General features: G+C 37.9%; 1 protein-coding gene across 1 annotated transcript; it reads left to right on the forward strand.

Moving 5' to 3' along the window:
• The first annotated feature begins 576 nt into the window (after window positions 1–576).
• LOC132095130 (cyclic AMP-responsive element-binding protein 1) lies at window positions 577–15,238 on the forward strand. Its single transcript, XM_059499908.1, has 8 exons — window positions 577–731; window positions 11,480–11,592; window positions 11,747–11,893; window positions 12,070–12,170; window positions 12,244–12,383; window positions 12,579–12,761; window positions 12,952–13,105; window positions 14,564–15,238. The coding sequence occupies exons 2-8, from the start codon at window positions 11,488–11,490 to the stop codon at window positions 14,706–14,708; spliced, it is 975 nt and encodes a 324-aa protein (XP_059355891.1). The 5' UTR covers window positions 577–731; window positions 11,480–11,487; the 3' UTR covers window positions 14,709–15,238.
• The last annotated feature ends 5,694 nt before the right edge of the window (window positions 15,239–20,932 follow it).

A 20,932-nucleotide genomic window follows, 5' to 3' on the forward strand; every position in this document is an offset into this window, starting at 1 on the left:
ATTTCTAGGATATGCTATGAATTCACATATTGTCATTTAATACTATACTTCAACTAAAAGTTGCCAACCCTGCATATTAGTTTGGAAAAGCCAGAGTCGACCATAGCGCTAATAATAGGGCTGCTTTGTCTTTTCCGTCTTGATTTTTTATGTTGAATTAAATATTAATTGGTGAACATGACGTTTTGCAATATTTTGCATATGATGGATTGCAAAGCATTCTAATGAATATGCTGGTTTTAGCTATTATTTTCACCAGCTATAAGATGGTTTGATGGTTCCAGCTGATCCATGCCTGGTCAAGCCTAGTTTTGGCTGGTTTAATGGCAAGATTGGATACCAGTTAACAAGCTGAACACCAGGCTGTAAAACTAGCGTTTCTTTTTTATATTTATTAGGTAGTTTTATGTACGCTTAACAATGTTCCGTTTTAAAAATATCTGCCGAGATTCATTTACAAGTTTTGCACAAATACCGTACGTCATATTCGCACTGTTTCGTTAAGCTTCGGCAGTGCTTCGTCCATTTCCGTCACCACTCGACTTTTTCCGTCACACTCTCGGCAGCTCTCGTTCAGTGCAGTGGGGTTGATGATCGGATTTTCGTCTCGTTCTCTGTGTTGTTGTTCTCGGTGACGCGACGGAGGTGTAGCCTGACGCGATCTCTTACGTGTCGGCCTGAATAAAAGTGGAGCTCCGAGGGCTCGAGAGTGACGGAGGGAGTCTGTATCGGTAAGCGGAGACAAGTGTCCGGAGGGAAAGGGCTCGTCTCGAATGGCATAAGAGTCTGGTTTGGGTTCGGCCCGTTGGAAACAAAGAGATCATGGCGGCTGTAGTTGTTGCATGCAGAGGGTGGGGATGCAAACGGGAGAGCAACACAAACCCAGGGTGGGAAATCTTGATGCATGGCTGATCATTTAAAATGCAGGGAAATATGGATGCACAACATCTCTGGATTCCCAATTCATCTGTGCAGATCATATATGTGGGTTTTCTATAAAGGTAAATCAGTAGCAAAACTCGAGAGGTTGAAGCTCTGATTGTGAGAACTTGTCATATTAATATTTGTATTTGTAAGTTAAAATTTACACTCACAGCTCTGATGTGAAAAGCTGAATCTTTCAATTTACACACACAGACAATTATCAAAACACCCGTGTTTTGAATTGGAAGTTGTAGATTAATAGTCACAAATGTGTAGAATGACATTCACACAAAGAAAATGACATACACACATGTTTACGACATATTTACTTTTGCACTTTACTTCAGTTTCGCTGCACAACGTCAAGTCGGCACTTACAACCTCCCAGATCTGGAAGTACAAGTTCAAATCCTAGCGCTCTGACTTTTGCTACTCTTTTTGCGGTATTCTTGTTTTTCGAAACTCACTTGTGCACGTGTATATGCAGATGTGAGAGAGCAGAGCTGTGGGCGGGGCTTTGGTGCGAATGAAGACATTTTATTGGTCGATGCCCGACCAATGAACAACGCCAACTGTTTTCACTGAATGGAATATCCTTAGCTTTGACAGGATTTTAAGACACTGCATTCATTTTGCCATTCAGGTATTATCTAGTAGACAAATAATGCAACATATTTTATATGTATATCCCACTGCATATCACTCTACCAGAGTTGCAATATAATGCTGTTTTTATTATTTTTATGTTTTGTAAAAATAATTTTAACATCTTCATTGGGTTAAATTCCTAATTTGCTTGTCAGTAATGAACCTTTTTAAATGCAACATTATTATTATTTTTTTAATAAAAAACGAGTGTTTAATAATGTCTAAATGTACATTAAACAGCAAAACCGACCTACCATCATACCGTCTTATACCGACCTACAGGCAGAAACTAAAATCAGCTAAACCTGTATTAAGGACTGTAAAAAGATGGACTAATGAAGCAGAGCAGGATTTACAATCTTGTTTTGACCTCACTGATTGGAGTGTTTTTGAAGCTGCTACCACCGATCTGGATGAACTCACAGAGACCGTAACATCATATATCAGTTTCTGTGAGGATATGTGTATTCCTACCAAGACTCAACTAAATTACAACAATGACAAACCGTGGTTCACTGCAAAACTCAGACAGCTCCGTCAGGCCAAAGAAGATGCTTACGTGAAGGGGGACAATGTCTTGTATAAACAGGCTAAATACACACTGGAAAAGGAGATCAAAGTGGCAAAGAGGAATTATTCTGAAAAAATAAGGACTCAGTTCACTTCGAACGACTCCGCATCAGTGTGGAAAAGCCTAAAGAAGATCACCAATTACAAGACACCACCCCCCAGCACTGTGGAAAATCAACGACTGGCAGACGATCTGAACGAGTTTTACTGCAGGTTTGAAAGAACACCCATCACCTGCCCTGAACACCTCTCCACACAACCGTTCACACCAATAACAACTCCTGCAACCAACCCTGAATGCCTCTCCAAACAAACGTTCACACCATTCACAGCTCCTGCAACCAACCCTGAATGCCTCTCCAAACAACCGTTCACACCGTTCACAGCTCCTGCAACCCATCCTGATCACCTCTCCAATCAACCGCTCTCACCATTCACAACTCCTGCAACCAACCCTGAATGCCTCTCCAAACAACTGTTCACACCACTCACAACTCCTGCAACCCACCCTGAACACCTCTCCAATCAAGCGCTCTCACCATTCACACCTCCTGCATCCCCCCTCTCCCCCACACCTGCAATACAGATCAGCGAGGATGCGGTGCGCCAGGTCTTCAGGAAGCAGAAAAGGAAAAAAGCACCAGGCCCAGATTGTGTTACACCAGCCTGTCTGAAATCCTGTGCTGACCAGCTGGCCCCCATCTTCACAAAGATCTTCAACAGATCGCTGGAGCTGTGCGAAGTCCCTTCATGCTTCAAACGCTCCACCATCATCCCCATCCCAAAGAAATCCAAAATTACAGGACTAAATGACTACAGGCCTGTGGCTCTAACGTCTGTAGTCATGAAGTCATTTGAAAACAGAGCAAACAGGTCTGTGGACGATGCAGTAAACATCGGACTGCATTATGTTCTGCAACACCTAGACAGACCGGGGACCTATGTGAGGATCCTGTTTGTGGACTTCAGCTCTGCCTTCAACACGATCATCCCAAACCTCCTCCTGCCCAAACTAACTCAGCTCTCCGTGCCCACCTCCGTCTGTCAGTGGATCAACAGCTTCCTGACAGACAGGCAGCAGCTAGTGAGGCTGGGAAAATACACATCCAGCACCCGTACAATCAGCACCGGAGCTCCCCAGGGCTGTGTTCTCTCCCCACTGCTCTTCTCCCTGTACACTAATGACTGCACATCTAAGGACCCCTCTGTCAAGCTCCTGAAGTTTGCAGATGACACCACACTCATCGGCCTCATTCAGGACGGTGACGAGTCTGCTTACAGACAGGAGGTTAAAGAGCTGGCTGTCTGGTGCAGTCTCAACAACCTGGAGCTTAACACGCTCAAAACAGTGGAGATGATCGTGGACTTCAGGAGAAACCCCCCTGCACTCCCCCCACTCACCATCATGAACAGCACTGTGACTGCAGTGGAGTCATTCAGGTTCCTGGGCACCACTATCTCTCAGGACCTGAAGTGGGACATTCACATTGACTCCATTGTGAAAAAGGCCCAGCAGAGGTTGTACTTCCTTCGCCAGCTGAGGAAGTTTAACCTGCCACAGGATCTGCTGAAACAGTTCTACTCCACCATCATCGAATCCATCCTCTGCACTTCAGTAACTGTCTGGTTCAGCTCAGCTTCTAAATCCTACCTCAGAAGACTACAGAGGGTAGTCCGGACTGCTGAGCGAATTATCGGTACAACCCTCCCATCTATTCAAGAACTGTACTTATCCAGAGTGAGCAAAAGGGCTGTTAAAATCACTCTGGACCCCTCACATCCAGCACACTCCCTCTTTGAACTGTTGCCATCTGGTCGACGCTACAGAGCACTGAGCACCAGAACGACCAGACACAGGAACAGTTTCTTCCCTCAGGCAATCCATCTTATGAACAGCTGATAATAACTGTGGGACACACTACACTATTTATATTTATATACACTACACTTTTTATCCAACACACATACTTAGCGTACACGTAAATCTTTTGCACATAATATACATGTACATACATGGAACACACTATACTACTTATATTTATATACACATACACTTATTTATCCAAACACACATACTTAGCGTACAGTTACAATTTTTCCACATAATATACATGTACATACATAAATGCTCTTTTTAATATACCTGCCATACATTGTCAATTTGTATATTGTCAATCCTTACCCACCTATTTGTATTTTTTTGTATTTTTTATTCCTTATTGTGTTTTTTGTTCTGTCGCTGTTATGTTGCACTGCGGAGCTCTGTCACGAAAACAAATTCCTCGTATGTGTGAACATACCTGGCAATAAAGCTCATTCTGATTCTGATTCTGATTCTGAAACCTAAAAAATAAGCACTTATGACCAGAAATACTGTTTTGAGCAACTAGTAGAGCTAAATACATGTATTTATTAAACATCAACAAGGCCATCTAGTGTTTAAACAATGGAATTGCATATGAATATGCCTCTAATTTAAAGCGTGCCTCTTTGCACTGGAATTTAAACCTAAATACTACAGTTATTGTAGTATAAATAACCATATTAGAAAATGTTATATTTCAAATGGTCATTCATGGATCATAATTATTGCGCATATTATTTAGTACCATGATCTCTTCAAATTAACTAAACAGGACTGAGTTAACATGTAGTACAGTTATTTTATTGGTTAAAAGCTACTCTTAATTGTTTAGTCACATTTAACTGCCAAGGAGGAGTATGAGAACATAATGCTGTTCCATTTTCCAGTATAAAATGCTATTGTAACACATAGTCATTAGTCAATGTAGTAATCCATGCATAATCAATGCACTTTATGTGTTACAAATGACTAGAATTCGCTGCAAATATAATGAAACTGCTGTCTGTCCCAATTAATACATGTCAAGCATATTAACAAAATGTTTAGTTTAGTACTATTGATAGCTCCATGAACCACGTGACCGCGTGGCGGTGAGATCAAAGCATGCTCTGGTACAGCGAGTTTACTCTGTAATATGCAGTGGGATATACATATAAAATATGTTGCATTATTTGTCTACTAGATAATACCTGAATGGCAAAATGAATGCAGTGTCTTTAAATCCTGTCAAAGCTAAGGATATTCAGTGAAAACAATTGGCGTTGTTCATTGGTCGGGCATCGACCAATAAAATGTCTTCATTCGCACCAAAGCCCCGCCCACAGCTCTGCTCTCTCACATCTGCATATACAAGTGCACAAGTGAGTTTTGCAACAAGAATACCGCAAAAAGAGTAGAAAAAGTCAGAGCGCTAGGATTTGAACTTGTACTTCCAGATCTGGGAGGTTGTAAGTGCTGACTTGACGTTGTGCAGCAAAACTGAAGTAAAGTGCAAAAGTAAATATGTCGTAAACATGTGTGTATGTCATTTTCTTTGTGTGAATGTCATTCTACACATTTGTGACTATTAATCTACAACTTCCAATTCAAAACACGGGTGTTTTGATCATTGTCTGTGTGTGCAAATTGAAAGATTCAGCTTTTCACATCAGAGCTGTGAGTGTAAATTTTAACTTACAAATACAAATATTAATATGACAAGTTCTCACATTCAGATCTTCAACCTCTCGAGTTTAGCTACTGATTTACCTCCATAGTTTTCCCCTTTGTTGTTGCCTTCTTTCACACACTGGCTAGACAAAATGTATGCTGCTGGGTGGATTCAGGGTGTAATACTCTTATATCATCCAGGAATAATTTAATCTTCTCTGATTTCCTTGATGCATTGTGCGATTTATTGGACACACTCAGATTAGATTACAGATCTTTAGGACTGGGTTATTATTGCACTGTTTCATTGTATTCTAAGAGCTGTGATTGCACACCCTCCAGCAAATACACAATATTGAAAACTTTTTAGCTTCTATACATTGCATATGCCTAATAAATGCAGTACTGCATTGCATATTTTTATATTAAATTCCACATATCTATTCAAATACAAGTCAACTTGATTATGAATTTTAAGACATTATTCCTGATCTTTCCACAATGACAAAAAAGCAAATAAGATTTATTTATTTATTATTATTATTATTATTATCTTTTGGAATAACTGTAGTCTGTTTTACGGATGCTCACTTATAGTTTTAGATGTAAAGATATATAAATGCACAACAGCTACATGCTTCCTAGAATAATCTGTCTGGCAGAAAATAGGATTTGAAAAGTAGAGGGAGAACTATGCATGACCAATCAAACCACAGGTAGACTCTGAGCGTCATGAGATCACATTACTGTCAGTTCATGCCTTCTGCTATGCTGGTCCCTTTCTCATCTTTTTATTTTTTTAAAGTGCTTTATTGGCCTTATTGTTTCACACACAATTAGAGAAAAACAGCCACTAATGATAATAAAACATTGTGTTATTTCTTATATATTTATTTTATCATTATATATTAATATTATATAATCACAAAACATTATGATATTTTAATGATCTTAAAAGCATTGTTTAGTTTGGTGGTATAAGATGTTTCTCTCAAACTCTTGTTTGTTGGTTCACCCAATAGCAAATAAGGGAAGTGTGTAAAAGAAAAAACCTGTTTAAAATGTTTTTTAAAAAACTTATTTTTTTAATTGAAAAAACCTTTATTTATTTTTTTTATATTCTTTTGATGTTTTTTTTTTCTTCTTTTTTTGTTGTGTCTGTAAATTGCATTATTATTGGTGATGTAAAAAAAAAAAGGCATGCCATGCTATATAAAAAATAAAATGTGGTGGGATGTTACAAGCACCACTTTCCTCAACTCAGCTTAACCCGCCAGTGTTAGTGGGATTTGTATCCAAGAAGGCTGAAGCCAGTCACATGTTCATATATGAAAACCTATATCCTTACTATGGGGTCAATTAATCGAACTGTTCCTCTCCAGAGGAAGAGGCCTGGAGGACAGGCACTCCAAAATCTACAAATGCTGAACAGTCAAGGGAAGCCAGGACTGCATTCACAGCATATTGTGATACACTTTCAATAATAATAAAAAATCTATATGATGACACCTTTATTGCAGTACTTAATTTTTTTTTATCACTGGCCAGTGCACTAGTAATTTTACACTCTAATATTAGATGCAATTGTAGACCAATGCAGAAATAAAAAAAATTCAGAGCACCTTGGGGTTACGCACTTGGACTTTATTTAATGAGAACCTGCAAACTCTTTAAATTCACACTGGGATTTTGATTAATTTTTACTTGCACTGTAATGCATTGCATCGCCCTATGTAGGCGTATGTTTCAAGAGAGACCTGCCAATGTTCTGTGCTAATGCATCAGAGTTCACTGTATCCTGAACGTAAAAATTTTCAGCAATGATTCACCAGTTTGTTTCTGTATCTTAAATTTAGCAACTTTAAATGAAGACAAGAGATATTTGATGCAGTTTTTTCCATGGACAAGATCGGTTTCTGGGAAAAACTTTTATCTATGGACATGCAGTGTTGCAGCCTCAGTTTTTAGACCAAACACCCATTGTATTGATTCATAACTGCGCTTGTCTCGAGTGCAGGAAATGTGCGCCTTATTTCCGACGTGATGTCAAATGATTAAATTAAAACTCCATATAGAGTTGCAGCACAGGAACGATTTAGTCATACTTAACTAATGTGTGGCTATATTTGTGTATTCTAAAATTAGCTTCTCTTTCCAAGAAAGTCTAGAGCTTCATTTTCATTTGCTTGTCTTATAAAACTGGACAAGACATTTTAGTGGGTATTAAACTTTGTTTGGGTTGGGCTTTCATATTCTTATCATGTTACAATATTATACCAGCTAAACTACATTGTGATACCTAGTAGTATTACAGTACCCCTGGCTTGGATGCAGTTATTCTTTTAGAATTGTAATGAATGTGCTGGCATTAGGATGCCATGATGCAGTGGTACTTATAACAAACTTAATGCACATTTATTGAAAGAAGTCACAGTAACAAGGAAGAAAGGAATTAAAGTACCTGAAAGTCATACTCAAGTAAAAGTACAGATATCTTGCGTTCATACAATGCTCGAGTAGCAAGATCGTGTTCAGTTTTAACTATTTCTTTTGTTTTGTATTTTTGGGTAAGAATAAGAAGCACTTCATCCGGTATAGTGTCTTTCATTCCAACATGAGAAAACATTTCTGGAATCTGCATCTGAAATAGCTTGTATTTACAGAGATTATGTATCTCAGAGAGGACACTGATTCATTTAAACTGCAGATACAGATGTATTAAAATGCCTAATGTTTTGTTTTTAACATAAAACGTTGAATATTGACATTTTAAATAATTTAAAACATGAAAAAAAGTCGAAATGTGAAATTAAAACCGCCAGTAGGTGACAGCAGGTGAATGATTCAACAGATTCATTCAAACGGCTGATTCATTCAGAAAAAAAGCATTTGACTCTGTTAATGAGTGAATCACTGCATCATCTTTTTTTTAAAAAAGCAATATTTTACTTTTACTTTATTTTGCTGTACTGAAATTATATAAAATGATCATCAAATGTAGGCTATTCATGCATCTGCAGAAAAATGGTACTCTGTGTGATATAGAGCACATAAGCACTTTTTTTTTCAGGAGACTAAAGGCTGATTAATTAGTATTACCTGGTGACCTCCAGTCATTTGTAATAATTGCGGAGGTTGTCTGCGATCTTAATCCCGTGCGAATCGACCATGTCTGTAAAGTAAAAATTCCCCTGCAAAAGACCTAATTTACCATATTTCGCCGAACACAGAGGTCCTGTGACAATATAGTCCCGTGCTAATCGGCATGTCTGGGATTTGGCCTGGATTTTGCGGGTCTTATATAATTTTGAGGTTTTTGTTTCCTGTGCACCTTTTTATCCATCTTCTGCAAAGAGTGGAGCTGCGTTGGAGTGTTTAATAGTATTTTGGGTGCTGTCATCATATCGCTACACCATAGTTCACAGAAAGAGAAAGCTGAAAAGATTTTGAGGTTAATGTGATACAAATAAATCAAGCATAAAGCTTGAGATATTATTTGAACCTGGTGAAATGTAAATGACTCAGCGCAAGAAACTATATCAAGTTATTTTTATTTTTTTTTAATCCATCTGGACCAGGGGGGCAGGGTTTCATATTTTATTGCAGCATTCCTGGGCGCCGCCATTGGCTAGCGGACCCCCACCTGCTGTTAGCATTCCATTGACTCCCATTCATTTTGGCGTCACTTTGACAACAAATAACTTTACATCTGAGGCGTTTAAAGACTCCATTTGTCCATTAATTATTTCTAAAGAAACACGAAAATGTATAAAAGGCTTCATTACCTTGTATCTTACGTTATGGTCCCGTAGAAGCAGTTTTTGTAAAAAATAGGCTAACGATTGCATCATAACCTGCGACTCTCTGTCGCACAGTAGAGAAATTACCGTATGGACAGGAGGAGAAGCTCGCAGACAATCTTTTACTGTCTATGAGGCTATCGGGGGGACGTGGAGCCATGAAGTCAAGGGAGATAATTAATCAGAATACTTACCAAAATGTGCTCCTGTTCACGCTCGCCTTCTCTGCAAGATTCGGTGGGTGATTCAGATTTCTCTTGGCACAGCGATTAGAAGACTTACAGGTTGCTCACGTGACATCTACGTCATCAAGCTCAGTTTGAGTCTGCGCAGTATGCTCGACCCCCAGGAAGTGCGTGCTTCTAAAGCCCCTTTCACACTGCACGTCTGACCCAGCATATTGCCATGAAACATTGCCAGGTCGCCTTATGTATGAAAGCAACCATGTCCCGGGATTGATTCCGGCATTGAACCCGGGTCGGGGACCTAGTAACATTGCCGTGTTTAACCCGGGCCGAGCGCTGTGTGAACAAAAGCCAGATCTAATGCCGTGTCGAAGTGATGACGCGCATTATTGCGCGACTCTTTTACCATCTGTTTAGAAGAAAGATCAACGTTCGCGACAAAAAAATATGAGCAAACTTTAATGAGGCAGAGATCTGTTAGTTCCTCACTTTCCGCGCTGACGCCGAGATCGTTTGCTTGCTTCAGTGAAAGTATAGCGTGCCTAAAGTTTTCGACTCGTACATTACAGGTCACGCTTTGATGTCACGTGTCGTTACGGGATCTTCACGGGTTGTGTGTGAAAGCACACAGATATCCCGGGTAATCACTGGCAGTGTGAAAGTGCAAAATCTAGCGACCCGGGAACAATTGCCGGAACACTTTACCGTGTATTTGCCGGAATGGCAGTGTGAAAGGGGCTTAATTGACTTCACTTGTCTCCATTCATTCCAAATGGGGTCGCTGTGTCCATTTCTTTTACTCTCTATGATCTGGACCATAGAACGGGACTCTCAAAGCCTTGACATCAGGGTATCCGGGAGACAAATCAGTAAATTTGAGTAAAATCACACAAGGTCCTTAGATAATACTAATCCTGTGCGAATAGGGCTTTAACTTGTTCGGTTTAACACTGATTCGTCAAACCTGCTTTCCTGCAGTCTGTGTTCTTCGGACTATTTTGCAGTAAGTAGCCTAACGAATATACTTAGGGGAAATGTATCGGAGTAAAAGTATACATTTTAATTAGGAAATGTAGTGGAGTAAAAGTTGGCTGAAATTTAAAAAATTCAGGTAAAGTACACGTACTCCCAAAAATACTTAAGTAGGCTACTGTAACGAAGTACTTTTACTTCGTTACATTACACCACTGGCAATGCCACATCCGTTTCAGGTTGAGGCTGTGGAAGTAGTGTTAACTTACTTGACATATATTAATAATTTATGTAATTCAAGTCACCGTGAAATCATATTTCTTATTTTTGAATAGATTATTGCAGTATTTATTCAAATTATCATCATTATTTTAAACCTGTTTATTATCGTTTTAAAATTCATACCTGAAACATGAAACAATCACAGAAATTAGCAAACGACAACATAATTAAGTGTAAGAATTTAGTATTATAATATATTATAATTAGTTCTAAAGTGTTTTGTGGGATGTTAAAGGGATAGTTCACCAATATTAACTTCTTCCAAACCTGAGTTTCTTTATTCTGTTGAACACAAAATAATATATTTTGAATGATGTGGGCCATTAACTAACATTAAACTTGGTTTTTGTTTTTGTTTTTCAATAAGATTGTTCCAAAATTTAAATTGAACACTAAATGTAATTTAACAGTGGGATGACATGATATAAGAATGTATGATGATTAAAAATATTATATATGTATCAGCTCTTGCTTGTTATATTGATTGTTTTTGTCTACTTCAAAATAATGGCACTTTGTTTTTTTGTACATGTGGCAAAAATGTAAACTCAAGGTTTTGTCATTTCCATCCTGTTTCTTACCAGCTAACTCGATGACCATGGAGTCGGGAGCCGATGCCCAGCAGGGTGCAGACACTGCGGTCTCTGAAACTGAGAACCAACAGATCACACAGGCCCAAATCGCCACTCTTGCACAGGTACGAACATAATCAGTTGTTTACTACCATGTAGAGAATTCAGGCTTTATCGTAATCTGTTTATTTTGAATCATGAAGAGCTAAAACATTGAATCAAGAGTCTGACATTAGCGACAGGATGACTGTATTTGAATGTTTGTGTGATGTTGGATAGGTAACAATGGCTGCCGGACACGCTAGTGCCACAGGACCCACAGTCACCCTGGTGCAGCTGCCCAATGGTCAAACAGTACAAGTGCATGGAGTAATTCAGGCTGCTCAACCTTCAGTCATTCAGTCTCCACAGGTGCAGACTGTCCAGGTAAGACAGCTTAAAACTTCCAATATCTCTACATGTTTATGGCTGATTATCAAGTAAAAAGATGTATTTCAATTTTGATGTATTCCATTCACCATTCCATTCAATTGCAATGGTTCTCTTAACATGCAATTATGTAAAATTCGTGCCATACGGTCAGATCTAAATCTGTTGATCAGATTTCCACAGTAGCGGAGAGTGAGGACTCACAGGAGTCAGTGGACAGTGTGGCTGACTCTCAAAAACGAAGAGAGATCCTTTCTAGGCGCCCCTCATATAGGTACGCATGCGGTCTTCAATGGTTTTGCATAAGTGAGGACATTTTCAAGTCAACAGCTGTCTGTGATCTACAGGAAAATCCTGAATGACCTGTCATCAGACGCTCCAGGAGTTCCGAGAATCGAAGAGGAGAAATCCGAGGAGGACGCTGCGCCTGCCATCACTACAGTGACCGTGCCAACTCCAATATATCAGACCAGCAGCGGCCAGTACAGTAAGTCCATGACTGAAGTTTGGGATATTTTGGGGTTCAGACCTACACCTCCCACTTTATAAGCACTGCTCAAAATGTCTGGTGCACCATTTTACCATAATTCCCAAAATATTTGGTTCCATGTGCACAGCTTGTCACCAAAATTTTTTGGCAAATTGTCACCAAACCACCTCTTAAATGCCGTTTCTTCTTCAGTCGCCATTACACAGGGTGGAGCCATTCAGCTTGCAAATAATGGTACAGATGGAGTGCAGGGATTGCAGACTCTAACCATGACCAATGCAGCAGCAGCCCAGCCAGGGACCACCATCCTGCAGTACGCCCAGACCAGTGACGGTCAACAGATACTGGTGCCCAGCAATCAAGTGGTGGTACAAGGTGAGCTGGACTGTTTTCCCCTGATTTTTTACAAAGATACAAACCAGGAAATTGCTTAAATACTATCCATTTTTATATTGTTTTTAACTATTTGCCCTGCTGTGTCACTCTGGGCTATTCCATGTTAAAGATCATGTTTCTATGCTTTAAGGATTAATTGTTTGTTGGATGTATTTTGTCTGTCCGTAAGCTGCTTCTGGAGATGTTCAGGCCTATCAAATTCGTACTGCCCCAACTAGCACTATTGCTCCAGGTGTGGTCATGGCATCCTCTCCGGCCATGCCAAGCCAAGGAGGTGCTGAAGAGGCCACGCGCAAGAGGGAGGTCCGCCTCATGAAGAACAGGTAACAGGTTTTTTGTAAAAGCAAACGTAAAGTCAGCCTTATCATTTATGCTCATACCTTCTGAACCGGTTGATACTCTTGTGTATGTACAATACCGTTTGTGTTGTTAATATTTTTATTTTTACATTTTTGAATGAAGTGTCTTATGCTCACCAAAGATACAATAAAAATAAGACTATTGTGAAATATTGGGAAAGCTGCATTTTCAGCAGCCATCATTTCAGTCTTCAGTGTCACATGATCCTTCAGAAATCATTCTAATATGCTGATTTTGTGATCAAGGAGTGATCACTTCCTAATATTATCAATGTTGAAAACAGCTGCTTAATATAGAAACGGTGATTAATGGTTTCCAGGATTCTTTGATGAACAGAATATTTTAAAGAACAGCATTTATTTATTTATATTTTGAAAGCATCAATGTCTTTACTCTTAGACTTGATCGATTAATATGTCCTTGCTGAACAGAAGTATTAATTTCTTATAATCTTAACTTTTGATTATACAATATCAATATCTTTTTACTGTGTCAGCGCCATAGATTACTGACTAATTTCAATACTTGAGAGCTATCTGACAGATGTATGCAAGGCAGTGTAAATATAGCCTGTGTGATGTGAAAACAGAGACAAAAATTGGATCTTCGCATTAGAATTTGTAGTAAATGTATCTTAAAATACCTGCTGTTTTTCATTATGTTGATAATATTCATGAATAAATATAATTAACAAAAAAAAAGAGATAAAGGATGTGTAATATTTGAAGGATACATGTCATTTTAATTGTTTTAATTTTGTTTGTTAATATGTATAATAGCATTCATCGTAAACCCCTTAACTGTCACTCACATTTTTGAGCATAGACTTTGTAGTGCACGATCCAAACTTAAATTTTTATAATTCATGAATGAAAACATTTTTTAACATGATATTGATGTAGCATTTACATGGTAATGCAATGTCTGATTTTAAAATGAGTTTTAAAGGACGAATTTTAAGATTTTAAGTTTTCAGTTGATATATAATTTCTGATGATTTCTAAAATGTGTTTTTTTTTAAAACAAAGATCAAAACTCCTGTTATGATGTATATTTTTGAGGGTGCACTCTTGTCATAAATTAATCGATTACTTTTCCTACATAATTTTTAACAAAAAACATTGGTAAAATATATATTTGGGAGTCTTAGACCTTTCCAACGATATACAGTTTGTCAAGATTAGATTTAATTGTAATATAGTGAAGTTAAATGTAGGCGTCCCACAGAGGGGACGGGTGACAGTTAACAGGTTTTAAATGAAGGCATGCGCAGTATAATATTTATCTTTAAATAAAGGAATTTTTGCTGTAACAGAGAATCATGACATTTCTGTTTATTGATTTTGTCAACCCCATTTTGGACCAAAAAGATTCATCAAAACATCTGCTAAGTAGATCTCAGATATATTCCCCCCCTTTAGAGAAGCTGCTCGTGAGTGCCGTCGAAAGAAAAAAGAATATGTCAAGTGTCTGGAGAACCGTGTGGCCGTTTTGGAGAACCAGAACAAAACTCTCATCGAGGAACTCAAAGCACTCAAAGACCTGTACTGTCACAAATCAGAGTGATGTACCACCCGTTCTACCTTTATTCTGGTGGACTTACATGTACAGAGACTAAAGGACGAGTCAGCCAGATACGGACGCATGTTTTCGAAATGTTTTCTTATTTTAAATGGCTGCAGACTGCCTGTATTAACACACAAGTACATGAAGGAACACAAATCTCCTCTAGAAATATTGGACCATGTCATTAAAGACAAAAAAAAATGCTGAAAACCTTACTGTGGACATAAACACGCAAGTATGTTCTCAGCCATCTTTACTTCTGGACTCAAACCGAAACTCAAATGAGGGGTTTGTGTGAAAATGTTTACCTTTTTTTTTCTCCAGTGTGCTGGTGTACAAGTCGTCAAGGGGATACAAATAATGTACAATAATAATAATTTAACTGACATTTCAGATTTTTGTCGGAGTTGGCATCATTCCCTCTTGAGGTTCGAAAGGTTTAACGTGTCTGACTGTTACTTTTATTTGGTGTATTAGTGCTCTTGTGTTTTTACCTTTAAATATGAACTATATAAAATAATTAAAGCTGATTTACAGAATCTATGCCATTTATGAACAGAAATATTGTGTATTGTATACAGAGCGAGAATATAGCCTGTGTATGTTTCGATTTTGCCATTGTGCTCATTTTAGATGACAGAAATGGACATAAATCATTTAATTTCGTAAAATACTGCCTTTGCAGTAGCAACAGTTGCACAAACATTGCAGATATTTGGTCAAATATACACCAGAATTCACATTACAATGTCAGGAAATATTTTTCAGGTTACACATTTCTTCACAATTATATCGATCATATTTGGCAGATCACGTTTTGTGTTATGCTTGTGTATCATAGAGCTATAATTGGATGAAATACAATCCAATACATTCTATCTCTGGCATTATAAACAAAAGCATGTTTTATAAATATTACATTAGCTTTGATATTGTTATATGGTCAATTTTTTATGTCAATACTAACTGGGAGGCAGTGTCTTTGTAATTGATAATGTGATAACATAAGTAAAGAATACATGTTATCTATTATAGCATATGCATTTTTGGCAGCTATTTCATATATATATATATATGTTAAAAGGTTTCATTTTTCCTTTTACTTAAGTTTCAGTTTGCCTTCATCAACGTAAGTTGTATTTTGTTTACAAAGTTGACCCAAACTGTTTAAGGCTTTTAAAGTTCTTGATGTATAATATATTATTATTATTTTTTTTTTTAAATCTGTCAAATGTCTGACTTTCAGAGTTGTTTTAAAGCAAAAGGGGTTCACATTTTGGTTGTAGTATGTCATATATTTTGCACTGAGGACAGAAAGTTTTAAGAGATGTTAGCAACCAAAGAGACTTTTAATTAAAAATGCCCATCAACAACTCTGTACAGTCTGTACTGAAGTGTACCTGTGTCATCTGTTGGCAAGTGCATCCTCTGCTGCTACTCTTTAACTTCGAACCGTCTGCCTGAGTGTCATTTACGCATTCAAGCGTGACAAATTAGGGAAGCAATCTCTCCTCAGCAGGCGCTCACGGTCCAGATCTGCAGTCTAACTGCTTATGCAACCTGATTTCCCTCACAAAACCAATTATTTTCTGACAGAAGAATCTGAATTGGCCCATCGAAGGACAAACTGACCTCAGCTTTTAGAGAAATGCAAATTCTGTCTTTTTTCAGTGATAGAATGTTTATTCATTTTTCTGAACTGACAGTAACTTTTTCCCCCCTCTTGTATGCATCCTGAATGCAATGAGACTGAACTACTGCCATGCTGGCCTAAGTGAACTCCGAAATATGCGACTGTGTATTTGTCTTCATGCATACAAAAGACCAATCAATCTAAAGCAATGTTTGATCCCACTCATTTTGGATAAACACATCATGCACTTTTTGTATGATAGCTCTCACCTTTTGGACACTATGTACAGAACTGGTAGGATTGTATAGTGTTTCAAACGTTTAGAAGTGTATTGTATATACCCTGTGACTTGGCTTACATTTTTAGAAGCTTTGCACTCTATTACTGTTAAAACACAATTGTGTATACTTGTTGTTGTACATCTACCTCCCTTTTGTACACACATGTAAATCTTTAATAAAATACTAATACTGCACAATGAGTGTTGTGGTTGGAAATACTGTAATGCAATGTGCTGAACACCATATATACTCGAGTGATTTTTCAAAGCTGTGAATTAAACAGGTTATTGGAGTATGTTTTACGAGAAAGTATTACTTAAAAATTGTTTCAAAGTAAATGTTAGGGAGCTGAAAGAGACCCCCCCACCAATGAGTCTGAAGCATTATTAACCCTATTTTTTCTCAATAATTACCTTTTCTCATAAATTCCTTTATTTGATTGAATATACATTCCAAGACTTTACATTTATTTTTCACAAAATTGAATTTAAATTTAAAACAATCAGATCATTCTTCAATTATAGTGGCAAACAAGACGGGAAAAAAACCCCACCAAAAATTGCTTATATAGCAAAGCCTAGATTTATTTGATCCAAAATATATTATATAAATAACAATTTTCAGGATTCTTTAATGAATAGGAAGATCCAAAGATCAACATTCTTGTTGAAATAAAAAGCTTTTGTAACATTATACACTATACTATTCAAAGCTTGGAGTCAGTATATATAGTGAGTGAGTGACGTGACATACAGCCAAGTATGGTGACCCATACTCAGAATTCGTGCTCTGCATTTAACCCATCTAAAGTGCACACACACACAGCAGTGAACACACACAAACCATAAACACACCCAGAGCAGTGGGAAGCCATTTATGCTGTGGCTAGGGTGACCACCCATCCCGCGTAGCGCGTGCGCGCACAGCGTTTGAAGCCCAATTCATGCGTCCCGCAAATTGAGACTGTGTCACGCAAAATCAATGCTTGCTCAAAAAAAGTTGATGGCTCTATATCCTCGAGCCCCAGGCAGTCAAACGAACATTACTTGACAGTTCAGCATGGTACTGCGAGAGCGGGAGCGAGCGAGTTTGAATGAGAGATGAAGTTTACATCTTTATTATTTCTGTTTTAACGTTTTTCCTACATTATTTATATTAAAATATGTTGGCAATAACTCAGTTTACTATTTGACTAATTTACTGAGGTGGCATCGTTGTTAACATACAAAAATGGATAATTGACATTTTTCCCGATGTAAAATTAACAGTCGCCTGTGGACGCTCAACAACCATCTTATCTGAGCTCAAAACGCTGCTTGAGCAAGTGTCAAGATACTAAAAGTAATAAATACATAATTATGAAAGTTTATGTGTGTTTATTTTTGTTCTCAGTACGTTATTTTAATAGCAATTAATGATTATGAACATAAAAGCATTACAATATATATATATACTATCGATGAAACCACAAAGCTGACGCGGGAGGTATGTATAACTGCAATATAAAGTAATTTTGAGTATTATTGCTATTAGTATTATTTTCTAAAATTAGGTAGATGTAATATAAAAGTACACATGGAAATGTTTTTGCAACAGCTCCAAATCTCACGCGCAGTGTAGGTTATACGTCACTGTCCGAATCCGTTCACTTATTTATTTATTCACTCCTTCCTGATATAGTGAACTCAACTGCCATACACTATATAGGGATTAGTGAATGAGTGAATTCCCTTCCCTTGAGTTGTGATGTCAGACTTTTTTTTTTTACTTTTCCTGTGGTGTTGAGCAACTACAATTCATTTTAATCCTATAATTTTATATTATAATTTATTTAAAGTGAATAAATTGTAATGAAAAATTAATAAAATAGCTAAAGTAAATCGTAAGTGGAAGTGCATCTGTCAATTCTGTCATGAGCATACATCAGCAATTACACATGTTTAGGGGAATAGGGCATTATTAATATACCATGTAAGGTGGTATGTGCTAGAAATGGGTAAACCACTATCAGTGAGTCTGCCCATGGGGTGTCCCACATTGTCCCTCAGAAACGTACCCCTTGTCCCCCCTTGGGCTTATTAGCAGGTGGTCACCCTAGCTGTGGCGCCCGGGGAGCAGTTGGGGGTTCGGTGGCACCTAAGGGCACCTAAGTCATGGTATTGCTGGCCCGAGGCTCAAACCCACAACCTCATACTTATACTCTCTAACCAGTAGGCCATGACTTCCCCACACACACACATGTATGTGTACACACACAAACCTGATTCCAAAGAAGTTGGGACACTACAAAAAGGAATGGAACAATTTACAAATCTCATAAACTTATATTTTATTCACAAAATTATAGATAACATATAAATTGTTGAAAGTGAGACATTTTGAAATGTCATGCCAAATATTGGCTCATTTTGGATTTCATGAGAGCTACACATGCCAAAAAAGTTGGGACAGGTAGCAATAAGAGGCCGGAAAAGTTAAATGTACATATAAGGAACAACTGGAGGACCAATTTGCAACTTATTAGGTCAATTGGCAACATGATTGGATATAAAAAGAGCCTCTCAGTGTAGCAGTGTCTCTCAGAAGTCAAGATGGGCAGAGGATCACCAATTCCCCCAATGCTGCAGCAAAAAATAGAGGAGCAATATCAGAAAGGAGTTTCTCAGAGAAAAATTGCAAAGAGTTTGAAGTTATCATCATCTACAGTGTATAATATCATCCAAAGATTCAGAGAATCTGGAACAATCTCTGTGCGTAAGGGTCAAGGCCGGAAAACCATACTGGATGCCCGTGATCTTCGGCCCTTAGACGGCACTGCATCACATACAGGAATGCTACTGTAATGGAAATCACAACATGGGCTCAGGAATACTTCCAGAAAACATTGTCATGAACACAATCCACGGTGCAATTCACCGTTGCCGGCTAAAACTATAGGTAAAAAAAGAAGCGATATCTAAACATGATCCAGAAGTGCAGGCGTTTTCTCTGGGCCAAGGCTTATTTAAAATGGACTGAGGCAAAGTGGAAAACTGTTCTGTGGTCAGACGAATCAAAATCGGAAGTTCTTTATGGAAAACTGGGACACCATGTCATCCGGAATAAAGAGGACAAGGACAACCCAAGTTGTTATCAGTGCTCAGTTCAGAAGCCTGCATCTCTGATGGTATGGGGTTGCATGACTGTGTGTGGCATGGGCACCTTACACATCTGGAAAGGCACTATCAATGCTGAAAGGTATATCCAAGTTCTAGAACAACATAGGCTCCCATCCAGACATCGCAAGGGAAGACCTTGCATTTTCCAACATGACAATGCCAGACCACGTACTGCATCAGTTACAACATCATGGCTGCGTAGAAGAAGGATCCGGGTACTGAAATGGCCAGTCTGCAGTCCAGATCTTTCACCCATAGAAAACATTTGGTGCATCATAAAGAGGAAGATCTTTAGACAGTTGAGCAACTAGAAGCCTGTATTAGACAAGAATGGGACAACATTCCTGTTCCTAAACTTGAGCAACTTGTCTCCTCAGTCCCCAGACATTTACAGACTGGTATAAAAAGAAGAGGGGATGCAACACAGTGGTAAACATGGCCTTGTCCCAACTTTTTGAGATGTGTTGATGCCATGAAATTTAAAATCAGCTTATTTTTCCCTTAAAATTATAAATTTTCTCAGTGTAAACATTTGATATGTCATCTTTGTTGTATTCTGAATAAAATATTGAAATTTGAAACTTCCACATCATTGCATTCTGTTTTTATTCACAATTTGTACAGTGTCCCAACTTTTATGGAATCGGGTTTGTGTGTGCATATATATATATATATATATATATATATATATATATATAGAGAGAGAGAGAGAGCTACATTGGGGGGGGGGGGGGGGGGTTTAAAACTTTTATTTAGCAAGGATGCTTTAAATTTATCAAAAGTGATGGACAGAAAGGCATAATGTTACAAAAGATTTCTATTTCAGGTAAATGCTATTATTCAGAATTTTATGTTCATCAAAGAAACCTGAAAAATTATACTACGCTGTTTTCAACATAATAATAAAAATAAATATTTTTAAGCAGCAAATCAGAATACTATACTATACAATATACATCTGATATTGGCGAAAAATATTTGGGAAACTCTCCAATGTGCATTTGTGTTTGGATAGTGTCAAATTTTCATAAGTTGTTAAGAGGTAAATAAACTATAAACTATGAGTGTGTGTGTGTGTGTGTGTGTGTGTGTGTGTGAGAGAGAGAGAGAGAAATAAGGGTTTGGCGTAAAAAAAATGCACTATGCAGTACG

This window comes from Carassius carassius, chromosome 19 (assembly GCF_963082965.1).
Source record: "Carassius carassius chromosome 19, fCarCar2.1, whole genome shotgun sequence".
Classification (NCBI taxonomy): Eukaryota; Metazoa; Chordata; class Actinopteri; order Cypriniformes; family Cyprinidae; genus Carassius; species Carassius carassius.

Coding starts and splice junctions, on each gene's coding strand:
- LOC132095130 (XM_059499908.1), top strand. CDS start 11,488: ATGACCATGGAGTCGGGAGCCGATGCCCAGCAGGGTGCAGACACTGCG. Junction 12,384..12,578: donor GACCAGCAGCGGCCAGTACA/GTAAGTCCATGA, acceptor TTTCTTCTTCAG/TCGCCATTACACAGGGTGGA. Junction 12,762..12,951: donor CAATCAAGTGGTGGTACAAG/GTGAGCTGGACT, acceptor TCTGTCCGTAAG/CTGCTTCTGGAGATGTTCAG.